Source organism: Vulpes lagopus, chromosome 13 (genome assembly GCF_018345385.1).
Source record: "Vulpes lagopus strain Blue_001 chromosome 13, ASM1834538v1, whole genome shotgun sequence".
Taxonomy (NCBI): Eukaryota; Metazoa; Chordata; class Mammalia; order Carnivora; family Canidae; genus Vulpes; species Vulpes lagopus.
The window spans coordinates 13,775,414-13,796,196 of NC_054836.1; the positions used below are offsets into that span (position 1 = coordinate 13,775,414).

At 36.8% G+C, this 20,783-nt stretch overlaps 1 protein-coding gene across 13 annotated transcripts in view; it reads left to right on the plus strand.

Annotated features, from left to right (window-relative positions):
* The window catches only part of ADAM22 (ADAM metallopeptidase domain 22), a 220,833-nt gene that overhangs the window by 32,459 nt on the left and 167,591 nt on the right, over positions 1-20,783 (plus strand). For all 13 annotated transcript variants that reach the window (XM_041727581.1, XM_041727579.1, XM_041727582.1 and 10 more), the window contains exon 3: positions 4,708-4,784. In XM_041727581.1, the coding sequence (XP_041583515.1) occupies positions 4,708-4,784 (77 nt within the window). The remainder of the gene's footprint in view (positions 1-4,707; positions 4,785-20,783) is intronic.

The window sequence follows — 20,783 nt, forward strand, 5'->3', positions numbered from 1 at the left end:
CCTTCCCCTCCCCAAAAGGAGAAAATCCTGATCTTATACAAGTTGTCTCTTCTCAAACATTTCCTTTTCCTCTGAACAAAAAAAAAAAAGCTGAGTCTAAGATTAACTTTCTGAGACCCATCCTGGCTCACATTGATGGTGTTGGCTAAGAAGCTGGATTGTTAATATAGCATCGTGTCAGTGTAATTCTACTTAGTTATTTCTCCAAGATAACCTAAAGATGTAAACATATTTGTTCTCTTTGGCCTGCTTTTTAAGTCAGACTTGGGGAAGGTATATTCTGGAAAGAGAGAAGGCCACACAGAATGCAAGGAAACCATGCTCACATTTATTTTAGTGATCACCACTGTGAGTTTTGTTTGGCTGGGAAGTCTTGTGTTTGGAGTTTGATCCTTGTGCCTTCATGAGTTCCAGTCCTACAGCTGTGAGTACCTTGGTTTTAACCAATCCGGGAGAATGACATTGAACCACTAGTGCGATCAACTCTTTTAGTGGAACTGCTTTTCTAAATGACATTGCTAGTGATGCTGTATTGGTTTCCCATTGTTGCTGTAGTACATTACACACACTTAAAATTATAAAACAACAAAAATTTATTTTCTTACAGTTTTCTTACAGATTAGAAGCCTGGAATAGGTTTCACAAAGCTAAGATGCAGGTGATGGGAGGACTGTGTTCCTTCTGGAGGTTCTTGTGGAGAATTGTTTGTTGCCTTTTCCAGTTTCAAGAGGCTTCTAGTATTCATTGGCATATGGACTTTGCCTCACCTTATCCTAATTTCTGTTTCCATCATCATATCTCCTTCTCTGACCCTGACCCTTCTAAGACTCTGGTCTTATAAAGACCTTTGTGATTAGATTGGGCCCACCTAGATAACCCAAGATAATCTCTACATCTCAAGATCCTTAAATTAATCACATAAGCAAACTCCTTTTGTCATGTAAGGTCATATGTTCATAGGTTCTGGAACTAGAGTGTGGGCATCTTTAGGGCCATTATTCTATCTACTACAGATTCCTTTTAGTCATTTACGTGTCCCCTAGATGCCACCTCTGCAGAGAGGCTTCCAGGATCACCTAGGATCTCATTTACCATGATCACCTGTTGACCTTGTTTTATTAAATCTGAGAGTGAAAAAAAAATCTGAGAGTGGTGTATTTATTTTCTGAATTTATTTTTTGTTCATTTTCTGTCATTTTATTTGTCATTTTCTGTCTCCACTAGAAAATAAGCTCCGCTAAAAGAGAAACATGGTCAGTTTTCTTCAGCACCTTGTCTACCAAATCAAAAGTTTGCAGCACTTGCTAGACTCTTAGAAGATATTTGTAAAGTGAATCAATCTGTATACAGTCTAAGGAAGCTTGCCTTAGGTTAAAACAATTTTAATATACTGTTGTTTCTATTACTATTAATAATGCAAACGTTTTTTACTCAACAGTAGTTAAACATTCTGTCAATGGATTTTCTTTTGAATTTTAAGTAATGCATTTCTCTTTGGGACACATTGGAGATCAATAAAGTAAGATACTAGATGTAAATTGAAGCTGCAGGAAAAACAAAGCAAGAATTAGATGAAATTATTATAAACAGTAAACATCTTACTGAAAAAGAATGGTAATGTTATCTTGATCCCTACACTGAATCACAATACCAGGATGAATAACATGGGGCCTCTGCTCTGCTCGCCACAGTAAGTGCCAAGAAAGAATGGAGGGAAGAGAGATTTTAATTGAGACATCAGTTCTGGTAAACAGAGCTTTCCTCAGGCTGTTCCAAAACATGGTTGTTAGTACTTCAGGAAACTCAAAAAGCTTTTAGACAACAGGAAAGACATCCTTTGACATGGCATTAAGAACAATCTTGATGAAAGGAGTGCATTTCTGTAAACAGGTAATTTATAGCTGTTCAGTTGTTGTTTATGTATCCAGGTGACTGATATCAAACAAATCCTCAAATGAGTCAGTCAGGAAGTGCTTACTGAGTACCTGATGCTGATCAGTACTGAGACCCTCATATCAAACTGAACAGTTTTGAGGGAGGTGAGAAGGAGATTGGAAAAGAATGAGAAGATTTCATGCAAGAGGAGTATTTAGACTGAACTGTGTCTCCTCCAAAATTCCTATTTTGAAGCCCTAACCACTGCTGTGAACCTGTTTTGAGATAAGGCCTTTATTTATTTATTTATTTTATTAATTTATTTTTGACATTTTTTATGGCTTTTAGTATATTAGTATACTCAGTGAACTGTATTTTGTTCCCATTACAAAATGAAGGTTTAGGAATCCCTGTTAATGTTTTTCTTTCTTCTTTTTTTTTTTTACATTTTAAAAAATTTGAATTTAATTTGCCAATGTACAATATAACACACAGTGCCCATCCCATCAAGTGCCCTCCTCAGTGCCAGTCACCCAGTTACTCCATCCCCTTCTGCAACCCTTTGTTTCCCAGAGTTAGGAGTCTCTCATGGTTTGTCTCCCTGTCTAATTTTTCCCACTCAGGAGTTAAGACTTTTGAAGAGGTCACTGAGGTTAAATGAGGTCATTAGAGTGGGCCCTAAATATGGTACGACTGATGTCCTTATAAGAAGAGAGAGAGAGAGTGATGCCAGATGTGCACATGTATAGAGAAAAGACCATGTGAGGACAGTGAGAAGTCAAGGAGAGAGGTCCTAGGAGAAACCACATCTGCCTACACCTTGATCTTGTCGTTACAGCCTCCAAAACTATGAGAAAGTACATTTCTGTTGTGGAAGCCACCTAGTCTGGGTACTTTGTAATGACAGCCCTAAGAGATTGACACAAAGAGGAGTTTGTCCTACATCTTGAAGGATGGATAGGGCCATTTCTGGGAAATGTCCTTGGTGAAGACTACTATCCAAGGGTCTGGTTCACAAAGGCACTCCTCAGAAGTGATGAATGAAAGCCACACAAAAAAAGTTGGAATTCACACAACTTGTTGAGTTACAGAATAGAAGAGAAAATTGAGCATGAATAGGATATGGGTGGGTCCCTTGGGACTTGTGTGCCATTATGTCAGGGATGGAGGGAGGTGATTGTGGAAGATCTTGATATCCAAGGAAGGAAAGTTTGTATTTGACACACTGGAAAAACTGAGGCTTACATTTGGGGTTTTGTAAAGAGTCATTTTAGATCAAATGAGAATATGATTTGTGGCAGATATGGAAATGAGGAGTAAGGTATGGCTTCAAAAATTATTAAAAGGAAAAAAAGCCAGAGTTAGATGATAGCCTGGGTGTTACCTGGGAAGAGCCAGGAGTTAAAGTTGAATGAGGTAATGAGGCTGAGAGGTAATGAACTATCCAAATAGTTCTTCATTCTTGGGGTTCCATGGGGATTGGAGTGTGTTAGAACTGAAGTTTGGCATTCTCCTACCCCTACTTCTTTCAGACACTTTAAAAGACAAGGATTGGGGCAGCCCCGATGGTGCAGTGGTTTAGCGCCACCTGCAGCCCGGGGTGTGATCCTGGAGACCCGGATCTGAGCCCACATTGGGCTTCCTGCATGGAGCCTGCTTCTCCCTCTGCGTGTGTCTCTGCCTCTCTCTCGCTCTCTCTGAATGAATAAATAAATAAGTCTTTAAAAAAAAAAAAAAAGACAAGGATTGTCTTTTCTTCCAAAAAGCTTTATTATTATTATTGATTAAGCTCTCTCCTTTCACATAATACCGTAAGCTTACTATTTGAAAATCCCAGGAATAATCGAGGTGCCTGTTATACCCCACAGAATCCTAGGGTGTTTTTTTTTTTTTAATGTGCTTGTTCTCTGAGAACAGTAACACCATCTGCCTCACATACTACTTAAATACGGTTGCTCAGATGGTTTTTATCTATAAAATAGTGTTTGTTTTATTCTCATTGTTGGAATTGTACGTGTTTATTCTAGAAATTTTGGGTACTAGAGAAACATAAACAAAAAATTTAATTCATAGTTCTGCTTAGCTATAACTACAGTTAATATTTGGAGAATCAAACAGAATAAAAAGTTTTTTGCTTCCTTCTCTTCAGTTAATGCACATGGTTATTTAATATGTTAATATTAGTGTTGTTGGTAACATTACATTTTTTAGAGTCTCTTGTGATTTCTCTGGGACTTTCTAAATAGCATAAGAGATAGTGATTTTTTTTTTCCAAACAAAATTTCCATAGGCGATATTTGCAATAGATAGTAGAGGCCTAAGTTTTGCTCTAGGAAGACATAGAAACCTCTATGAAATTATATTTGGCAAATTAGAACTGAAATATTATTCTTAAAGTATGTATTTCAGGTAGAATGATAAAGGGCTTTTTTTGAGATTTAGATCTCTTCCTTGTAAATAGTTCATATTATTTTACTCTTGAACATATTTTTCTGTGTTTCTTTTTTAATGTACAAAGTTTAATTTTAAAGGAGCCAGTCATTTAATATAGAATAAAATGAATGAAGTTCAGTCTTCTTGGAAATGGACTGTTTAGCTACTTGAGATAAACTGGAAAAGTAGAGTACTTGTCCTCTTGGATTAGGTGGTATTCAGATTGGTGAACGCTTGGCTTCTGAGAAGGTGCAGATTTTATTTTTTGTCGTTTAATCTCTATGTTGAATTGGTTTTCCAATTTATGATATTAAACCTTTTTGAATCATCCTTAGAAATGCTTATTATCTCATTGCTATGGCTGAATAATAAGTACCTTTTATCTTTTTGATGTTGCAGTTGACTCATGTTGACCAGGCAAGCTTCCAGGTTGATGCCTTTGGAACATCCTTCATTCTTGACATCATGCTAAACCAGTAAGTCTTTGTTGAGCTTCACTCCTTTTGTCAGATACACATTCAATCCACTTTTATAACCTTTTGTAAATTTTTGTTATCTTACTGTATTTCATCTTCCCATATCAATTAAATACTACATTTAAAACTTTTCTATCTACTGATTTTAAGTTATGAAGTCTGGCAAAACAGGAAATGGATATCCATTTGAATTTGAACAGCTGTAATAGATATAAGAAGGTAATGTGGAGGGGAAGACTTTAATATTTTGCATTACAATATATGTGATCTCAGTTCCTATGAATGCAATAAATTGTGAAAATAATATTTGGGGCATTAAAATGTTTTTCTAAAGAACAGCAGAAAAGAGTTACCATTTTTGCTCAGTGATTCGGAAGATTGACTCCATGATGTGTGACTCCTAATAATGGTATTAGATATGTTGAATGGGGAGTCAATTTCTTTGAGATTTAGAGTACTCTGATTATTCTGTAAATATGATGTAATTTTGGATATTTTGTCTTTCAGTTTCATTAGCCACTTTTCTTTTTTTTTTTTTTAAAAAAAGATTTTATTTATTTATTCATGAGAGACACACAGAGAGAGAGGCAGAGACATAGGCAGAGAGAAAAACAGGCTTCCTGTGGGGAGCCCGATGTGGAACTTGATCCCAGGCCCCTGGAATCACGCCCTGAGCCAAAGGCAGATAGACGCTCAACCACTGAGCCACCCAGGCGTCCCTCATTAGCTACCTTTCAAGTGTTGGTTACCTTATGGGCCAAGGCAGAGCATTTCCATCACTGCAAAAGGTTCTGTTGAGCAGTGCCGGTTTAGATTTCTTTTGGGAGTTGGACACATATAAACTGTTGGGTTATTGACTAGGTCAATCAGTATTTGGAAGGAGAAGTCACATCTTCCTTTTAGGTAGCAGGCCATGTCCAGTGGATTAATTTAATAATTAGTCTTACTAGTTTCCTAATTTTTGTGGAATTTGTTTAAAAAGTGTAATAATACCATTTGTGTTGTCTTAATGTTTAAGCCACATATTAGTTTATTTTTTATTTTTTTTTTTTAGATTTTATGAATTTATTTGAGAGAGAAAGGCAGGGAGAAGGGGCAGGGAGAGAGGCAGAAAATCTCAAGCAGGAGATTCTCTGAGCATAGATCCCAGGTGGGATTCAGTCTCATGACCCTGATACCATGACCTGAGCAGAAACCAAGAGTCAGTCGCTTAACTGACTGAGCTACCCAGGTACCCCAGTTTTATTTTGTTTTATTTTAAAGATTTTATTTATTTATTTCACAGGGAGAGAGCATACATAGGAGTGGCAGGCAGAGGGAGTGGGAGAAGCAGGCTCCCCATTGAGCAGGGAGCCTGATACCGGGCTGATCCCAGGACCCTGGGATCATGACCTGAGCCGAAGACAGACGCTTAACCGACTGAGCCACCCAGGCACCCCGCCCCTAGTTTATTTTTTAATTAAGCTGTGTCATAGGTACCTTTCATAAGTATTTCTACCCTTCCTCACATTTTTATAGTTCTCAAACAATTTAAATACTGAAAAGCATTGTGTTAGATGGAAACTGACTATTTGGGTGACCTGTTAGTAGAAGTTGTTTGTTCTTTGGTTGTGTACCTTTTAAAAATGTAACATAAATTAAAAAAAAAAAGTAACATAGGGGAGCACCTGGGTGGCTCAGTCTGCTGGGTTCCCTACTCTTGATTTTGACCCTGGTCATGATCTCACAGGGTCATGAGATCCAGCTCCACATTAGAATCCATGGTTGGTCAGGAGTCTGCTTGGGGTTCTTTCTCTCCCTCTGCCCATCCCCCCTGCTCATGCGTGCATGCACATGTTCTCCATCTCTCTCTAAAATGGGTAAATAAATCCTAGAAAAGAAAAAGAAAAAAAAGTAACAAACTATTTTTACTTTGCTCATTAAAATAGAATTTATTGCTTGTTTTTAAAATTAATGGCTTAGAGCATATATAATTAAATGCTTTGTACTACATGGCATTTAACCTAATTTCATAGAGTATAAGACTATGTTAATATGATTTGTATCTTATATTCCTGCTTGATGTAAATGCCCTCAAATTTACATGTTTAAGTGACTCATTGTGGTTTTTCATCAACTTTGATATTATATAGTTTTAAAAAACTCATTATAAAGGAATGCATGCTCCTTAGAAAAATAATAATGTAGCAAAAACAATCTCACATAATTATATCACATAGGAATGGATTGCTCTTTTTTTTTTTTTTTTATGCTTTTTAGGGAAAGAGAGCGAGAGCTTGAATAGGAGGCAGAGGGAGATAGAGAGAATTTTAAACAGGCTCCAAGCCCAGTGCAGAGCAGCTATGGGGCTTGATCTCTGGACTCTGAAATCATGACCCTGAGATCATGACTTCACCCAAAATCAAGAGTCATACACTTAACCTCCCAAGCCACCCAGGGACCCCAGATTGCCCTATTTTAAATTGTAACCCTCTCTGCCCTCACTGTATCATCAACCCTACTACCTATTCTCTCCTTCATTTTCAAAATAATATTCATCACTATTTAATATATAGGTTGACTCATATGAAATTGCCATTTGTGTATATCCAAAAGTTCAAATACCAGCGTTGTTATATGTTCAACTAATGTTCTATATTTTAATTACTTATATTTTGTTTTTTATCTTTTTCCTCCTACTAGAATGTGAATACTTGAGGGCAGAGATTTTCTTTCCTTCCTTGCCATATTTTCCTTCCTCTGCTGTGCAGAATAGGTGCTAAGTTCCAGGCTGAGAAGCCATATAAACTTAGAAATCAGAGACTAGAATTCTCCAGGATACAGAGAAGACCAGATAAAGATGGAGGCTGTCAAATGGGGGAAAGCAAGCAGCAAAGAAAAAGAGGATAAGTGAGACTAGCTTCCAAAAGCTAAGCATCTATATGTAGGTTGATTTGGAAAGTCAGATTCCTAGGTTTTTAGTTCATTGACCCTTTCCTATCCCTCCTTTATTTTTAAATTTATTTTAAAATTTTATTTAGTTTTTTTTTGACATGAGAAAATAAAATTTAATAGTATAAGTAGGGGAAGTCTATGTAAACTTGGAAATTCCCTCCCATTCCTTCCATTAAATCACTATTCCTGTGGATAGCCCGGGCTTGGTTTCTGGCTCCAGACATTCATGAAGCCTTGATTTTCAGTTCACAAACTAAGAAGGGATATTTATTCATGTCCATTCTACCCTAAACCACCTCACTTCCTTTGGGGAAATCTCAGCTCCAAAATATTCTGTTCCTAGGAGAAACACTATGGACCATACTTAACAAAGCATGGATACTCTGGAGTACTAAGGGTAAAGTAGAATTTCTTTTGAGATACTGGCAAAAACCTCCATTGGGAAATTTTCATCTTATTGGAATGGAAATTTGAAATTGCAAGAGGTACAGAATACAAAATAAATGGAGGTTCTGGGGCTGGGGAATATACAAAGTACTTTTTTTTTTTTTCCCCTGAGTTCTTTATTACACATAGGTGGCAAGTAGCTATATGCTGTAAGAGCCAGGATGATTTGATACAAAGATTTTTTTTTTATTTTTGAGAAGAATGTTTTTATTTCATGGTTTCAGTTTATATATTGTCTTGTGGTTGTGTCAGTTAAGGAGCAGGAAAGTAAAAAATTGAATATACTGTTTAAAAGCTATTTTTCTTAAAAAGTAATTCTTGGACTGTGGAACTGATAGAGTTTTTTGTTTATTTGTTTTAATCTGGAGGCAAATTAAGTAAGTCTATGTGTAGCTGGATTCCAGTTACAGAATAGACCCAGGAATATATAGTTTTAGATTGGAATGGAAGGAAAAGTATCATTACATAATATTCCTTCTGAATGTCCAGTAAACAAAATTATAACTAAATTATAGGAGTTCAGCCTTTGGGTTGTAATTTCTACAAAAGGCAGATAAAGAATATGGAATGTTTATACATGAAAAACACAACCAATTCCTGTTTTGTCGAGTGATTTTTAATTCTTTTTAATTCTTTCATGGGGTCACACAGTTGTGAAAATTCACTCTTTAGGACAGATATATTTAAAAAACCCAAACATATAACCAGGCCTGGTCAAACTAGTCCTGAGGCCACATTAGACCTTTTCAGAGATCAGCAACTGGTATTGAGAAAGACTCAAGGGTGATGTTTTATACTATATATAATATATATACTACATATATGATAATATATAACATATGTATGTATTATTGGAGCAATTATTTTCCTGTAAATCTCTCTCCTATTCTTCAAAAAGTGGATAATTTAACTGCCTAAAGTGATACACAGATACTGAAAAGATTTTCTTTCAGTACTCCTTGATCTTTTTACAGCAGATAACCTGACAAACTACACATGTGCCAGCATACTTGCACCCCCACATACCCATCCCCACTTACCCTACAAAGAAGCAAATACTCCACATGGATGTGGCTAGTTATTTTAGGATGTGAAACAATTAGGAAGAAAGAACCCATCTTTTATAGCCTGTTCTTGGGAAGGAATTCTGTGGTACAGCTCATAGATCTTAGATGATCCTATTCCTAAATTTTGATTATATTTTATACGTTCTCTCCCTCTTCTTATTCCAGTAACAACAAAAATAGTTCCTCTAACTTAGAATCCTTATATCAGTGTCTTTTTTTTTCCTGTTTCACACTAAGGGATGGGGAGGACAGGTAGGGACTCAGACATGACAGCTGTCAGCAGATGGGATTGCTCATGCTGCATGGGAGGTGGTGTAGAGATAGAGTTGGAGTGTGGGGAGGCGGAGAAGCAGGGACAAGGTCAGGCCAGAAACATTCAAATTCTGTTCAAATGAGCAAGTCCAGTTTTGTCTTCTCTCACTTAGCAAAAATGATTTTCCAGTTACCTTTTGATTTCTTTCCACTAGCACTCTTGAATTCACAGGAAAAGTAGAAATCACACTGGGCAAAAGATAGGATATGACTCGAACTGGAATTGGAAATTAGGTCTGGAAGTCTCATTTCCTTGAGTATGCTCTATTTACAGTGTGGATAAAAATAAGCAAAGGGATAAGATTATAATTAAATGATGATGTTATATGATAATAAATACAGTTTGTCTTTCACAACTATTAATAAATCTGTAATTTAATATCTTATTGTTCAACTAAATTAATTATGGCAAATATTTGTTTATATGTACATTTAATGCAAAATTATTGTGTAGAAGATAAATCTGTTTTGAATGGTCCTTGCCGATAAGGGTCCTTATCTTCATTTTATACACACACACACACACACACACGTATTTAAACATATGCATACACATACATATGTATATGTATGCACACAATATATGCATACACATACATGTATTTGCACATCCATATGTACACACATATATGTAAATTTCTAAGCCTCCAGTAAGTGCTAAGAGTTATTCCAGACTCTGAGGACTTGATAGAAACAAGGAAGTAATCTTCCTATTCATAGGGATCCTGTATTCTAGTCAGAAAGACAATGAATGTGTTAACAAAGTAATTTCAGAGGATGATGATGTCATTAATAATAAGTGCCTGGTGTGGAGGCGAAGGTGCTGTTTGAGCAGACAGGAGATCTCTGAAGAGATGACATTTGAAGTGAAGGGGCCCCCAGTCAGAGAGAACAGCAAGTGTCAAGGTTGCAAGGCAGGAATGAGCTTGGTATGTATGAAAAATAGGAAGCTGGTATAAGAATAAGGTGAGTCCAAGATAGTTGGTAAATGAGGTTGGAAAGGTAGCAGGACCAGATCATGTAAGACCTCCTAGGCCACAGGAAAGACTTTAGATGATAGTCCAAGTAGAGGCTACTGGTTTCCCCACACTGTATCTTGCATTATTTACTTCTTTCTCCCTTCCCCACTGACTTATCCTTCACTCATCGTATTTAGTTATTGTATATTTTAATGTCTTCCCAAATCAATCTCTTTTGAAGATCTATTCATTAAAATTATTTGGCTTGGGCAGCCCTGGGTGGCTCAGCAGTTTAGTGCCGCCTTCAGCCCAGTGTGTGATCCTGGAGATCTGGGATCGAGTCCCACTTCGGGCTCCCTGCATGGAGCCTGCTTCTCCCTCTGCCTGTGTCTCTGCCTCTGTCTCTCTCTCTCTGTGTCTCTTGTGAATAAATAAATGAAATCTTAAAAAAATTATTTGGCCTGATACCACCATGCTATTTATTGCAGCCTTATAAGTGTTTTAATATCTAGCATGGTAAACTCTTTCACTATTAGTTTTCTTTTGTAAAATTTCTTAGATATTTTTGCCTTCTCTCATATGGAAGTTTAGAATAACTGGAATTTTAATTGGACTATCACTAAACTTTAATTTGGGAAAAGTACATGTTTTTATAGGTACTGAGTCTTTCCATCCAAAACCATTGTGTATTTTTTTTTAATTTTAGCTTTTATTTTGTCTCAGTAAAGTTTAGTACTTTGGTTTTTATAGGTCCTGAACATTTCATGTAGAACCTTTTCATGGGAATTGTAGCTTTTGTTGCTATTGTGGATATCTTTCTATATTCTCTAATTTAATTATTGATCATATATAGGAAAGTCATTGATTTGTGTTGAACCTTACTAGTTTCCTTAATAATACTAGTGGTTTTTCTTTGTTTCTGTTTGGTCTTCTAGTTTGACAGTAACATAAGTAGAAAATCATGAAAGCCATTTCTTATTCCTTTCCTATTCCTTTCCAATTGTTATTCCCCACCTTAATGCTTTTTCGAGAAGTTCCTGAACTCTTATTACTTGTGATAATAGCGTTTTTGTCTTGGTTCTTTGGGTAATAGGCATATGTCTAGTATTCACTGCTAAATAGAATGTTGATTGTTGATTTTTGAGAGCTAGTCTTTATCATGATGAAACAATATCCCACATCTTATTTAATTTTTTTTTGTTTTTAAGGGAATATTAGATTTTATTGAATCCCTTTCTAGTAAATTTGAGTGAACATTGATTTTCTTATTTGACAACTTTGTCATGTTGCATAATTCCTCACTGTAGCCCATATGTTGTTGTTGGTCTTTCTATTTGTGACTACAGAATGGAATTACACTTCCTGTTTTTATCTAAATTATTATGCACAAGCCTTTGCTGACTTTTTTGCTCTAAGTTACCTCCATCTCCAAGTGTGTCCCTCAACTGTTTATGAGATTTGTTGTCTTTTACCTTGCTACTCTTTCTGCCTCTGATAGATTCCCTGCAGTGAACCTCGTGATTAGCTGTCTGAAAAGCCAGCCACCAGTAATGGTTGCTAACATTGGCCAGAAGTGGTTATCTCATAACCCACAAACACAAACCCATCCACAGGCCTTCTTGTGGAGGGTTAGTACCACTGGTGGGAGGGCATAGGCATAGCCTCTGCTCAGGGACAGGCAGACGAAAGGGCACATTCTTTCGTTCTCTGGTCTAGGACATTTTACATTCTATCTCAACATGAAAACAGTGGGACATCCATTCTCAGAAAGTGAAATTGGACACCTACTCTCAGAGTTGTGATCTGACCTGACTGCCATGGCTTGATAGTATCTTTGCCTAAGTATGGTTTATTTAATTACAAACAATATTCCATGTGTGGTGACTACAGCCCAGAACACCAAGTACATTTCCTTGTCACAGTATTTTTCCTCCTGCAGAGGTGAGGAATAAATTAGGGTTGTACAGCCCTCCTGCATTCACTCTGGCTCCTAATTTTCCCTGATCCAGTGCTTAGACAAGGATAGACAGTTTTCAGGAATGGGGTGGTTGACAAACAACAGACATGTTGTGGCATGACTCTGCAATTAACATCTTGAGAGTGTAATTGCTTTTCTCTATTGGTTCAAACTTTGGAAAGAGTTCACATAACTGCAGGGATTTACTGGGGGCTGGGATCTGTTCCCCCAAAAGGGGAGGGTTGCCCAATTACAGATTCTAATTTCTATTTTAGGATATTACAGCTGATTTTAAGGGAGTTTCTAGTTTTGAATTTTAAGATCCAGTTTCTTTAGGTACCTCATTACTAACTGTGAAAATAGATATGCTGTTATAAGAATTTTTATATCAGCAATAATGAATGGGATTGTATCAGAGTTAAAAAGCTATATAAAATAATTTTTTTTAACTTACAAAGAAATTCCTTGAAACATTATCTTGTGGACTATGAGTAATATATATATAGATATTTTTAGTGTTTAAAAGGCCTTGGGGATCCCTGGGTGGCGCAGTGGTTTGGCGCCTGCCTTTGGCTCAGGGTGCGATCCTGGAGACCCGGGATCGAGTCCCACATCGGGCTCCCGGTGCATGGAGCCTGCTTCTCCCTCTGCCTGTGTCTCTGCCTCTCTCTCTCTCTCCCCCCCCCCCTCTCTCTGTGTGACTATCATAAATGAATAAAAAAATTAAAAAAATATTTTAGAGAGATGGGGAGAGAGAGAGTGCATGTGAGCAGGTGTGGGGAGAGCAGAGAGAGAGGGTGAAAGTTTCAAGCAGACTTTCCATTGTGTGCAGAGCCCAGTGCAGGGCTTTGTCTCACACTGAGATCATGACCCGAGCTGAAACCAAGAGTTGGACCCTCAAACAACTGAGCCACCCAGGCGCCCCTAAACATGATTTTTAAAAACAATTTTATTGAGGCATTTTTCATGTCATAAAATACACTCCTCTCAATTGTACAATTTAATGAAAAATAGTTTTTTTAATAACTTCACTGAGTGGTGCAACCATCACCATAAATCAGTTTTAAAACACTTAAAGTCTCCACTGAGACCCCTCATTCTTATTTAAACTTAATCCTCATTCCTGTCTCCAGTGATTACTAATTTGCTTTTCATCATTATAAAACTACCTTTATTGGGCATTTCATATAAAGGATATCACACAAAATGCATTCTTTAGTTTGGCTTCTTTTATTTGACATATTTTGAAATTCATCTTTGATGTAGCATGTGTCCACCGTTCATTCCTTTTATTGCTGAGTATTATTTCATTTATAGATATATCACGTGTCTATCCATGCTCATGATGGGCATGCAGGTTGTTTTTAGCAATTATGAATAATGTTACTATGAACATTCACATGGAGGTCTTCATGTGGATTTAAGTTTCCATTTAGTTTTATGTTTAATTATTTTGAGAAATCCTAAACTTTTTTCCAAAGTGGACTTTTGTTTTTTTTTTAATGGTACAGTAATAGCTGTTTTTCTGTAAGTTCTATTTTGCAGGAAGGGTGGTGTCAGGTATAAATAGTTGCTAAGCTTTCAGGTTTTCAGTTCCATGTCCATTGCAAGTCTGGAAAGGGCTGCATACTTGTTATGGTTATGAACTTATGCCCTTTGATTCATAATAAAACTCTACCTTTGGAATGTATATTGAACTTTTGACACTTTTTAAGGGATAAGTTTCTACCATTAGTACTTCGTATAGGAAGTTTATGTAGACTATACATTTGTTTATCACAGCTGAATCTTATTTCATTTCTGCTCTTTTGTTCTGAATTGAAAAATGGTAGTTTTAAACTATGACTTCTAACAGTAGGCTTTATCACTTTCTTTCACAGGCAGAAAGTCTTCTGGGCTCAGCCCAGAATGGCCTTGTTAGTTGGACACACATTGGCTGCAAAGACCGCAGCGGAGGAGAATGGGTGTGTGGTTGGGTGGGGTAAAGAGGGCATTGGATGTGTCTGGCCACCAGCCAGAAAGTGATCCAATACTGAGGCTGAGACTTTGGAAATTATTTTGAAGGGGGCATCTGGAAGGAATTCTAGAGGAAGCAGGACCCCAAGGGCTGGAGCCTTTTATAGGTTTCAGAAGGCCAAACTCATGGTTGGGAAAAAGCTGTGTGCAAGGCTCAAGTTAGTCCTTTCATAAAAATGAATCAGAGCTAAGCAGACAGGAATCAGGTCCCATACACTTATATATTACTGGCCTATTTAAGCTTTTTGCTTTCTGGTTTGTTATTTAAGTACAGCCTTAGTGCAGACTCATTGTCTTTCATCTGATTGTTTAGTATGACCTTGAGATGTTTTTAGCATTGTTTAGGTAATGACCTGCTCTTTTTTTTTTTTTTTTTTTTTTTTTTATGATAGTCACAGAGAGAGAGAGAGAGGCAGAGACACAGGCAGAGGGAGAAGCAGGCTCCATGCACCGGGAGCCTGATGTGGGATTCGATCCCGGGTCTCCAGGATCGCGCCCTGGGCCAAAGGCAGGCGCCAAACCGCTGTGCCACCCAGGGATCCCTGACCTGCTCTTTTTAATAGGGGGATCCTGAGATTTCAACACATTTATGAGTATATTAAGTTGTAAATAGAATAATTACAGAATTATTCAGTAAGCAAGACTACTTATGGCCTGTAGTTTCTCAAAGGGAAATAACCATATAAATACTATTTTTAGGGCAGCCCTGGTGGCGCAGCAGTTTAACGCCACCTGCAGCCCGGGGCATGATCTGGAGACCCTGGATCCAGTCCCACATCAGGCTCTCTGCATGGAGCCTGCTTCTCCCTCTGCCTGTGTCTCTGCCTCTCTCTCTGCATCTCTATGAATAAATAAATAAAACCTTAAAAAAAAAGAGAGAATGTCTTATGGTTTGCTTCCCTCTCTTTAAAAAAATAAATAAATAAATACTATTTTTATAGTTAAAATGATTACTGTATATTTCTGTGTTACAGATTTATGTGATTTCTTGATATAAGCAAATACTTTTAATGTGCAATAATGAAACTTATAATAAATGTTTTTGCATAATTGCATAGAAACTCCTTGGAGTTTTTAGAGTGATTATGAAACACATCGGAGATTAAATTATCAGTGCTCACTTCTATTTTTCTCCTAGTTGCCGAATTATTGAATTCTGCTAAATTATCTAGCAGTGATAGTGGTATATAGTCCAACTACAGGAAACTTTGCAGGTATAAAAAATGGGTTCCTTAGACATATTTAATATATAAATTTAAGATATGGCTGTTAGAATATTGGATGAACAAAATCTTTGCAAGCTGAAAGATTCAATTTGAGCAACTGGACACTTGTTCTGTAATAGCAATATTTGTTTTATATAAAGAATGTTTTAGGGTGAGGTATAAAGTACATGCTTACTCCAGGTGATGCTATCTCCACAGAACTGGCTTGTTGCTCTTTGTCTCTGAAATATTTTTTTCACATAAATAAAACAGACTGATACATATTTTTTATATGTGTGAAAAATATGTATCAGTCTGTTATCACTCACTTTGAATATGTGTACATTTTCTCATGTTTCAGCTGTTGATCTAAGTTCTCAGCTAGTGGGATCTGTTGTGGAAGCTTGTACTGTACACTCTTGTCCTCTGAGTGTTAACTATAACCATTTTCAGGGAGTGTGGCCATGTTATTCTTTGGCGATTTTTTTTCTTTTTTGTTTTTAAAATTCAATTAGCCAACACATAGTACATCATTAGTTTCAAATGTAGAGTTCAGGGATTCATCAGTTGCATACAACACCCAGTGCTCATCACGTCATGTGTCCTCCTTATGCCCATCACCCAGTTAACCCCATCCCCCAACCTGGCAATTCTTTCATTTAGTCTAAAACAAAACAGTTTTGACTTTTTAAAAATTTTTATTTATTTATTTGACAGAGAGAAAGATTGAGAGAGCACAAGCAGGGGGAAAGGGATAAGCAGACTCCCGGCTGAACAGGGAGCCTGATATGGGGCATGGTCCCAGTACCCTGGGATCACTACCTGAGCTAAAGGAGAATGCTTAACTGATTGAGCCACCCAGGTGCCCCCAGTTTTGCCTTCTAATGGTATACAAGTGATAGTGCTAGGCATGCTATACTAAGAAAGAAAGGGTAATAGCCTGGCTGTTGAGGGTTTTACTGAGGCTTAAGGCCTTTTCTGGAAACTAGTAAAGCATAAAGATCAGTTTGAGCTTCCTTCAAGGAAAGGGCTCCAGAATCATAGGATAAGAATGCACAGGCAACGAGGAATGGCATCATATGTGATGATAGGAAGGGGTCATGAATTTTGTTGCAGCATGGTGGCTAGTTGCAGTTGTATGGAAGTAGCTGGGAGGAATTATATACCTGGGTGCCTGTTATAAAAGCTAGGGATTTGGAGAGAAAGGCCCTGGTGTTAAGATGGTGGAGGAGGGTCACTATCTTCCAAAGTGAGAAGGCATTTGGAGACTGGAAAATGAGGGAAGCCACTCCCTAGCACTTACACAGAGTTTAATTCAGGGTAATTTACTGACGGGGAAATTGGGCGGATGGATGATCCATGAAATACACAGCTATTCTCCACCCCTATTCTCCTCCAAGTCCAGACCTTAATCCTCGGCTTTTATAGAGCAAAGGGCATGGTGGTGAGATCACAGTATGGTTATCTAAAGTGGTGTCATCCATCTGTCAGAAGATCTAAGTTGTTATCTAAAGTGAGGTCTTTTATACTCCAGCCATCTCTACGATTTACCTGAAGCGCCCCTTCTGTACATCACTTTAGGGAAGTCCTGAACAAGCCTCCTGGTGTCCTGGTCAGGGCATACATTAACTTCCACGAGGCCTGGAACATGTCCCGAGGGAGGTCACTGCACAGACATGAACAAGACGGAGAGCCAAAGATGGAATCAGTGTTGTCAACATTGCTACAATTGGAGTATACCTTTATGAGGACTGTGCTGGCATAACCTGGTGCAGGACCTTTCCCTGGGCTGCATCCCTTGCTCTCAAGGAAGAAAATTAGAACCTTATGGTAGGATGCGTACTAACTAGGGTGGTGTTTATGGCAAGGTTTTCAATATGAATTCAATATTCAATATTTAAATTCAGGTAATCTTTACATATTTTGTTTTAAGAAAACCTTATGGTGACTTACTGTGGTAATTAGCTCATATTAACTTCAATATTATCCAGTTCAGACGTATTGGGAAGGTGAGACTAATAGAAGCATAGGACATAGACAGCCTCTCTCGAGGTTGTTCTTTGTGTTGCCTGCCTCTTTTCTCCTCCTCTGCTTCTTAGTGGGTTAGCAGACTTTTTCAGTAATGGTTGAAACAGCAGATAGGCCTCTTCAATTCACAAACATACATGTCCCTCCCTCTCCAGTAGACACAGTAAAATAGGTGTTACAGATAACTTCCTTTTAGTTCTAGTCTAGAGAATTTAGCTTCCCTGATTTATTCTTTTAAAAGAGAAACAGTTGTACAAAAATAAAAATGGAAGATTTGCCTTAAAAAAAAATCTGTTTATTGTATTCTCACTGCTCATGTCCCAAGGGAAGAAGAATTAGCAAATGAATGATTAATCTTGCTGTTTGCTTATGCTTTCTTGCCAGAGTCAAAGATTAAAAGCAGTCAAACTTTTTACATCTTAATCAGATGTGTTTCCACAGAGATTTTATGTTTGCTTCTTTAAGGTGAAGTATATGACATAGGGTATTTCAGTGAATTTAGACCATCAGGCTTTCATTTATGAATGGGTTCTTTAATCAAAATATCTTTTGATAAAAAACAACAGTTATGGGATGTTTGCATGTATATTAAATAGAAACAGATGGAAAGTTTAATTAATTAATTAATTAATTAATTAATTAATTCATATATACAAACACCTAAAGGGGCACCTGGGTGGTTCAGTCAGTGAAAGCATCTGCCTTAGGCTTGTGATCCCAGGGTCCTGGGATTGAGTCCAATATCAGGCTCCTTGCTCAGTGGGGAATCTGCTTCTTCTCCCTCTGTGCTCTCTTCCTCTCTCTCTATGCTCTCTCTCTCTCTTTAAACAAATAAAATAAAAACACCTCAAGTTGGATTTTATTTAAATTATTATTATGTTTCATAAACACTCACACATACACACACACAGCATCTTTTCCATATTTTTGACTGTAGAGCTGAGATTATTCCTATAATGTGTAAAACAATTATTCTATTAGCTTTGTATTTTATGAGTCCTGTTTATTTTATGAAACATGAACAGCGAATCAGTATGATATATACATATATATCATATATATATATAAATATATATATTAACATATATATAATATATATTTTTTTAAGTAAGCTCCACACTCAACCTGGGCCTTGAACTCATGATCCTGAGATCAAGAGTCACATGCTTTACTGACTGAGCCAGGCACCTGCTCACAATTTTTAAGAATATTTTTATTGTTTTAATATATTTAAATATAGTGTTACTCTCCTTTAAATGCTATTCCCTGGTTAAAAACTAATTACATTTATTTTTCTTTGCTATTATTATTAATATCATTGTCAGAGATAATATATCATTTAAAAAAATGAATTCTTGAGGTGCCTAGATGGCTTAGTTGGTTAGGTGTCTGCCTTTGGCTCCATGATCCTGGAGTCCTGGGATCAAACCCCACATTGGGCTTCCCATTCAGCAAGGAATCTTCTCCCTCTGACCCTCCCCACTCTTATTCTCTCTTTCTCAAATAAATAAATGAAATCTTTAAAAAAGAAAATGAACTCTCTATTCCAGTTAGTCCATCAGTTCTGATTGTTACCTGTCTGTATATGTGACTTGAAGCTTGAAAGTATCAGAAGAGGATTTGTTTTATATTGTTTGCTCATTTATTCACTTATTTATGCATTCATTGATACGTCTGTCCAGCATTTATAGAGCACTCACAACATGCTGGACACTGTTAGATTTGAGGATAGAGAAATGAGAAGATAAGGAGCCTGTCCTCAAGAACATTAAAGACTAGAGTGGGTGGAGATGAAAGGGCATGACACAGGTATGGACAGTGACAATGGTAGTATGATGAAACGTTATTGAACAAAAGGATATCATTTGCTGGAGATATTCATTCATAATTTTTCTACAGACAACCCTTCTTGCCTGGTTTCATGTTTTTACATTGTGACTGATTAAAATTTTTATTTATTTTAAGTGCTTTTAAAATACTGAAATGTAACGCACATTTTAGAATAGTCCAAATAACATATATAAACAATTTAAAAAATATTATAAAGAGAATACCAGTTTAACCACTACCCAGGTGTGGAACATTACCAGTGTTCTCCAGACCTGTAGCATACTCTCTCCCTCACCACTGGAAACAACCACCCTGACTTTTCTGATAATTGTTTCAGTGATTTTCTTTATAGTTTTATCATCTCTTTACGTATACCTAAACACAAAGGTACATTTCCCTCTCTTTTTAAAATTTTCGAATGTAGGATGTGTATTTTTATTTATGCAATGTCTACATTCAGCTACATTTATTATTCTTTGTAATGCACAAATTGTCCCAAAGTTGTCTAGTGGGAGCCAACTATGTCTTTTTGACATGATTCCATTAATTTTTAAGGATTTCTTTGCTTTTTGGGACAAGAAAGCTTTCTTTCATATGGGACAACCAGGTTCACTTTTAACTTAATTTTTTTATATTTTTTTATTTTTTTCACTTTTAACTTTAAAACGGATTTTTGTGGTGTCCTTTTTTTTTTTTTTATGGTGACTAGTTTATGGACTGACACTTGTCTTCATTTTGCTATTTCAATTGTATGTCAACATCTTATTACATAAAAAAAGCCAAAAACTGATAACTATCACTTACTCTTATTTTTAATCAAATGTTGAACCAACACACAAATCAATGACAGAGGCAATTCAAGTGCATGTCTTTGGGGAGGATTGCCTTATACATAATAATTAAGCAGAAAAAGGCTCTCAGATACAGCATTTTTCAAAGTTTTATGGTCATTAATCATATGAGGAGGTTGAAGTGATAGGATTTGGAAGAAACAGAGTTCTAAGGGGCTAAGTTCTTAGTATCCGCAAGGTTGAAACATTCCATTTAAAAGGGACTACATTTGTTTCCGTACCCAAAGTGAAGTTCTTAGTCTTTTTCTCTTTCAACCAAAAGAGATTTGATGAGAGATCTGTACACCCTAATCAGATTTAATTCATATGAGAGAAATGATCTTATTCAAGGTAATTTTTGACCATGTGGAGGAAACAAAGACCTATCCAGTGATTTACACTGCAAGATGGTCA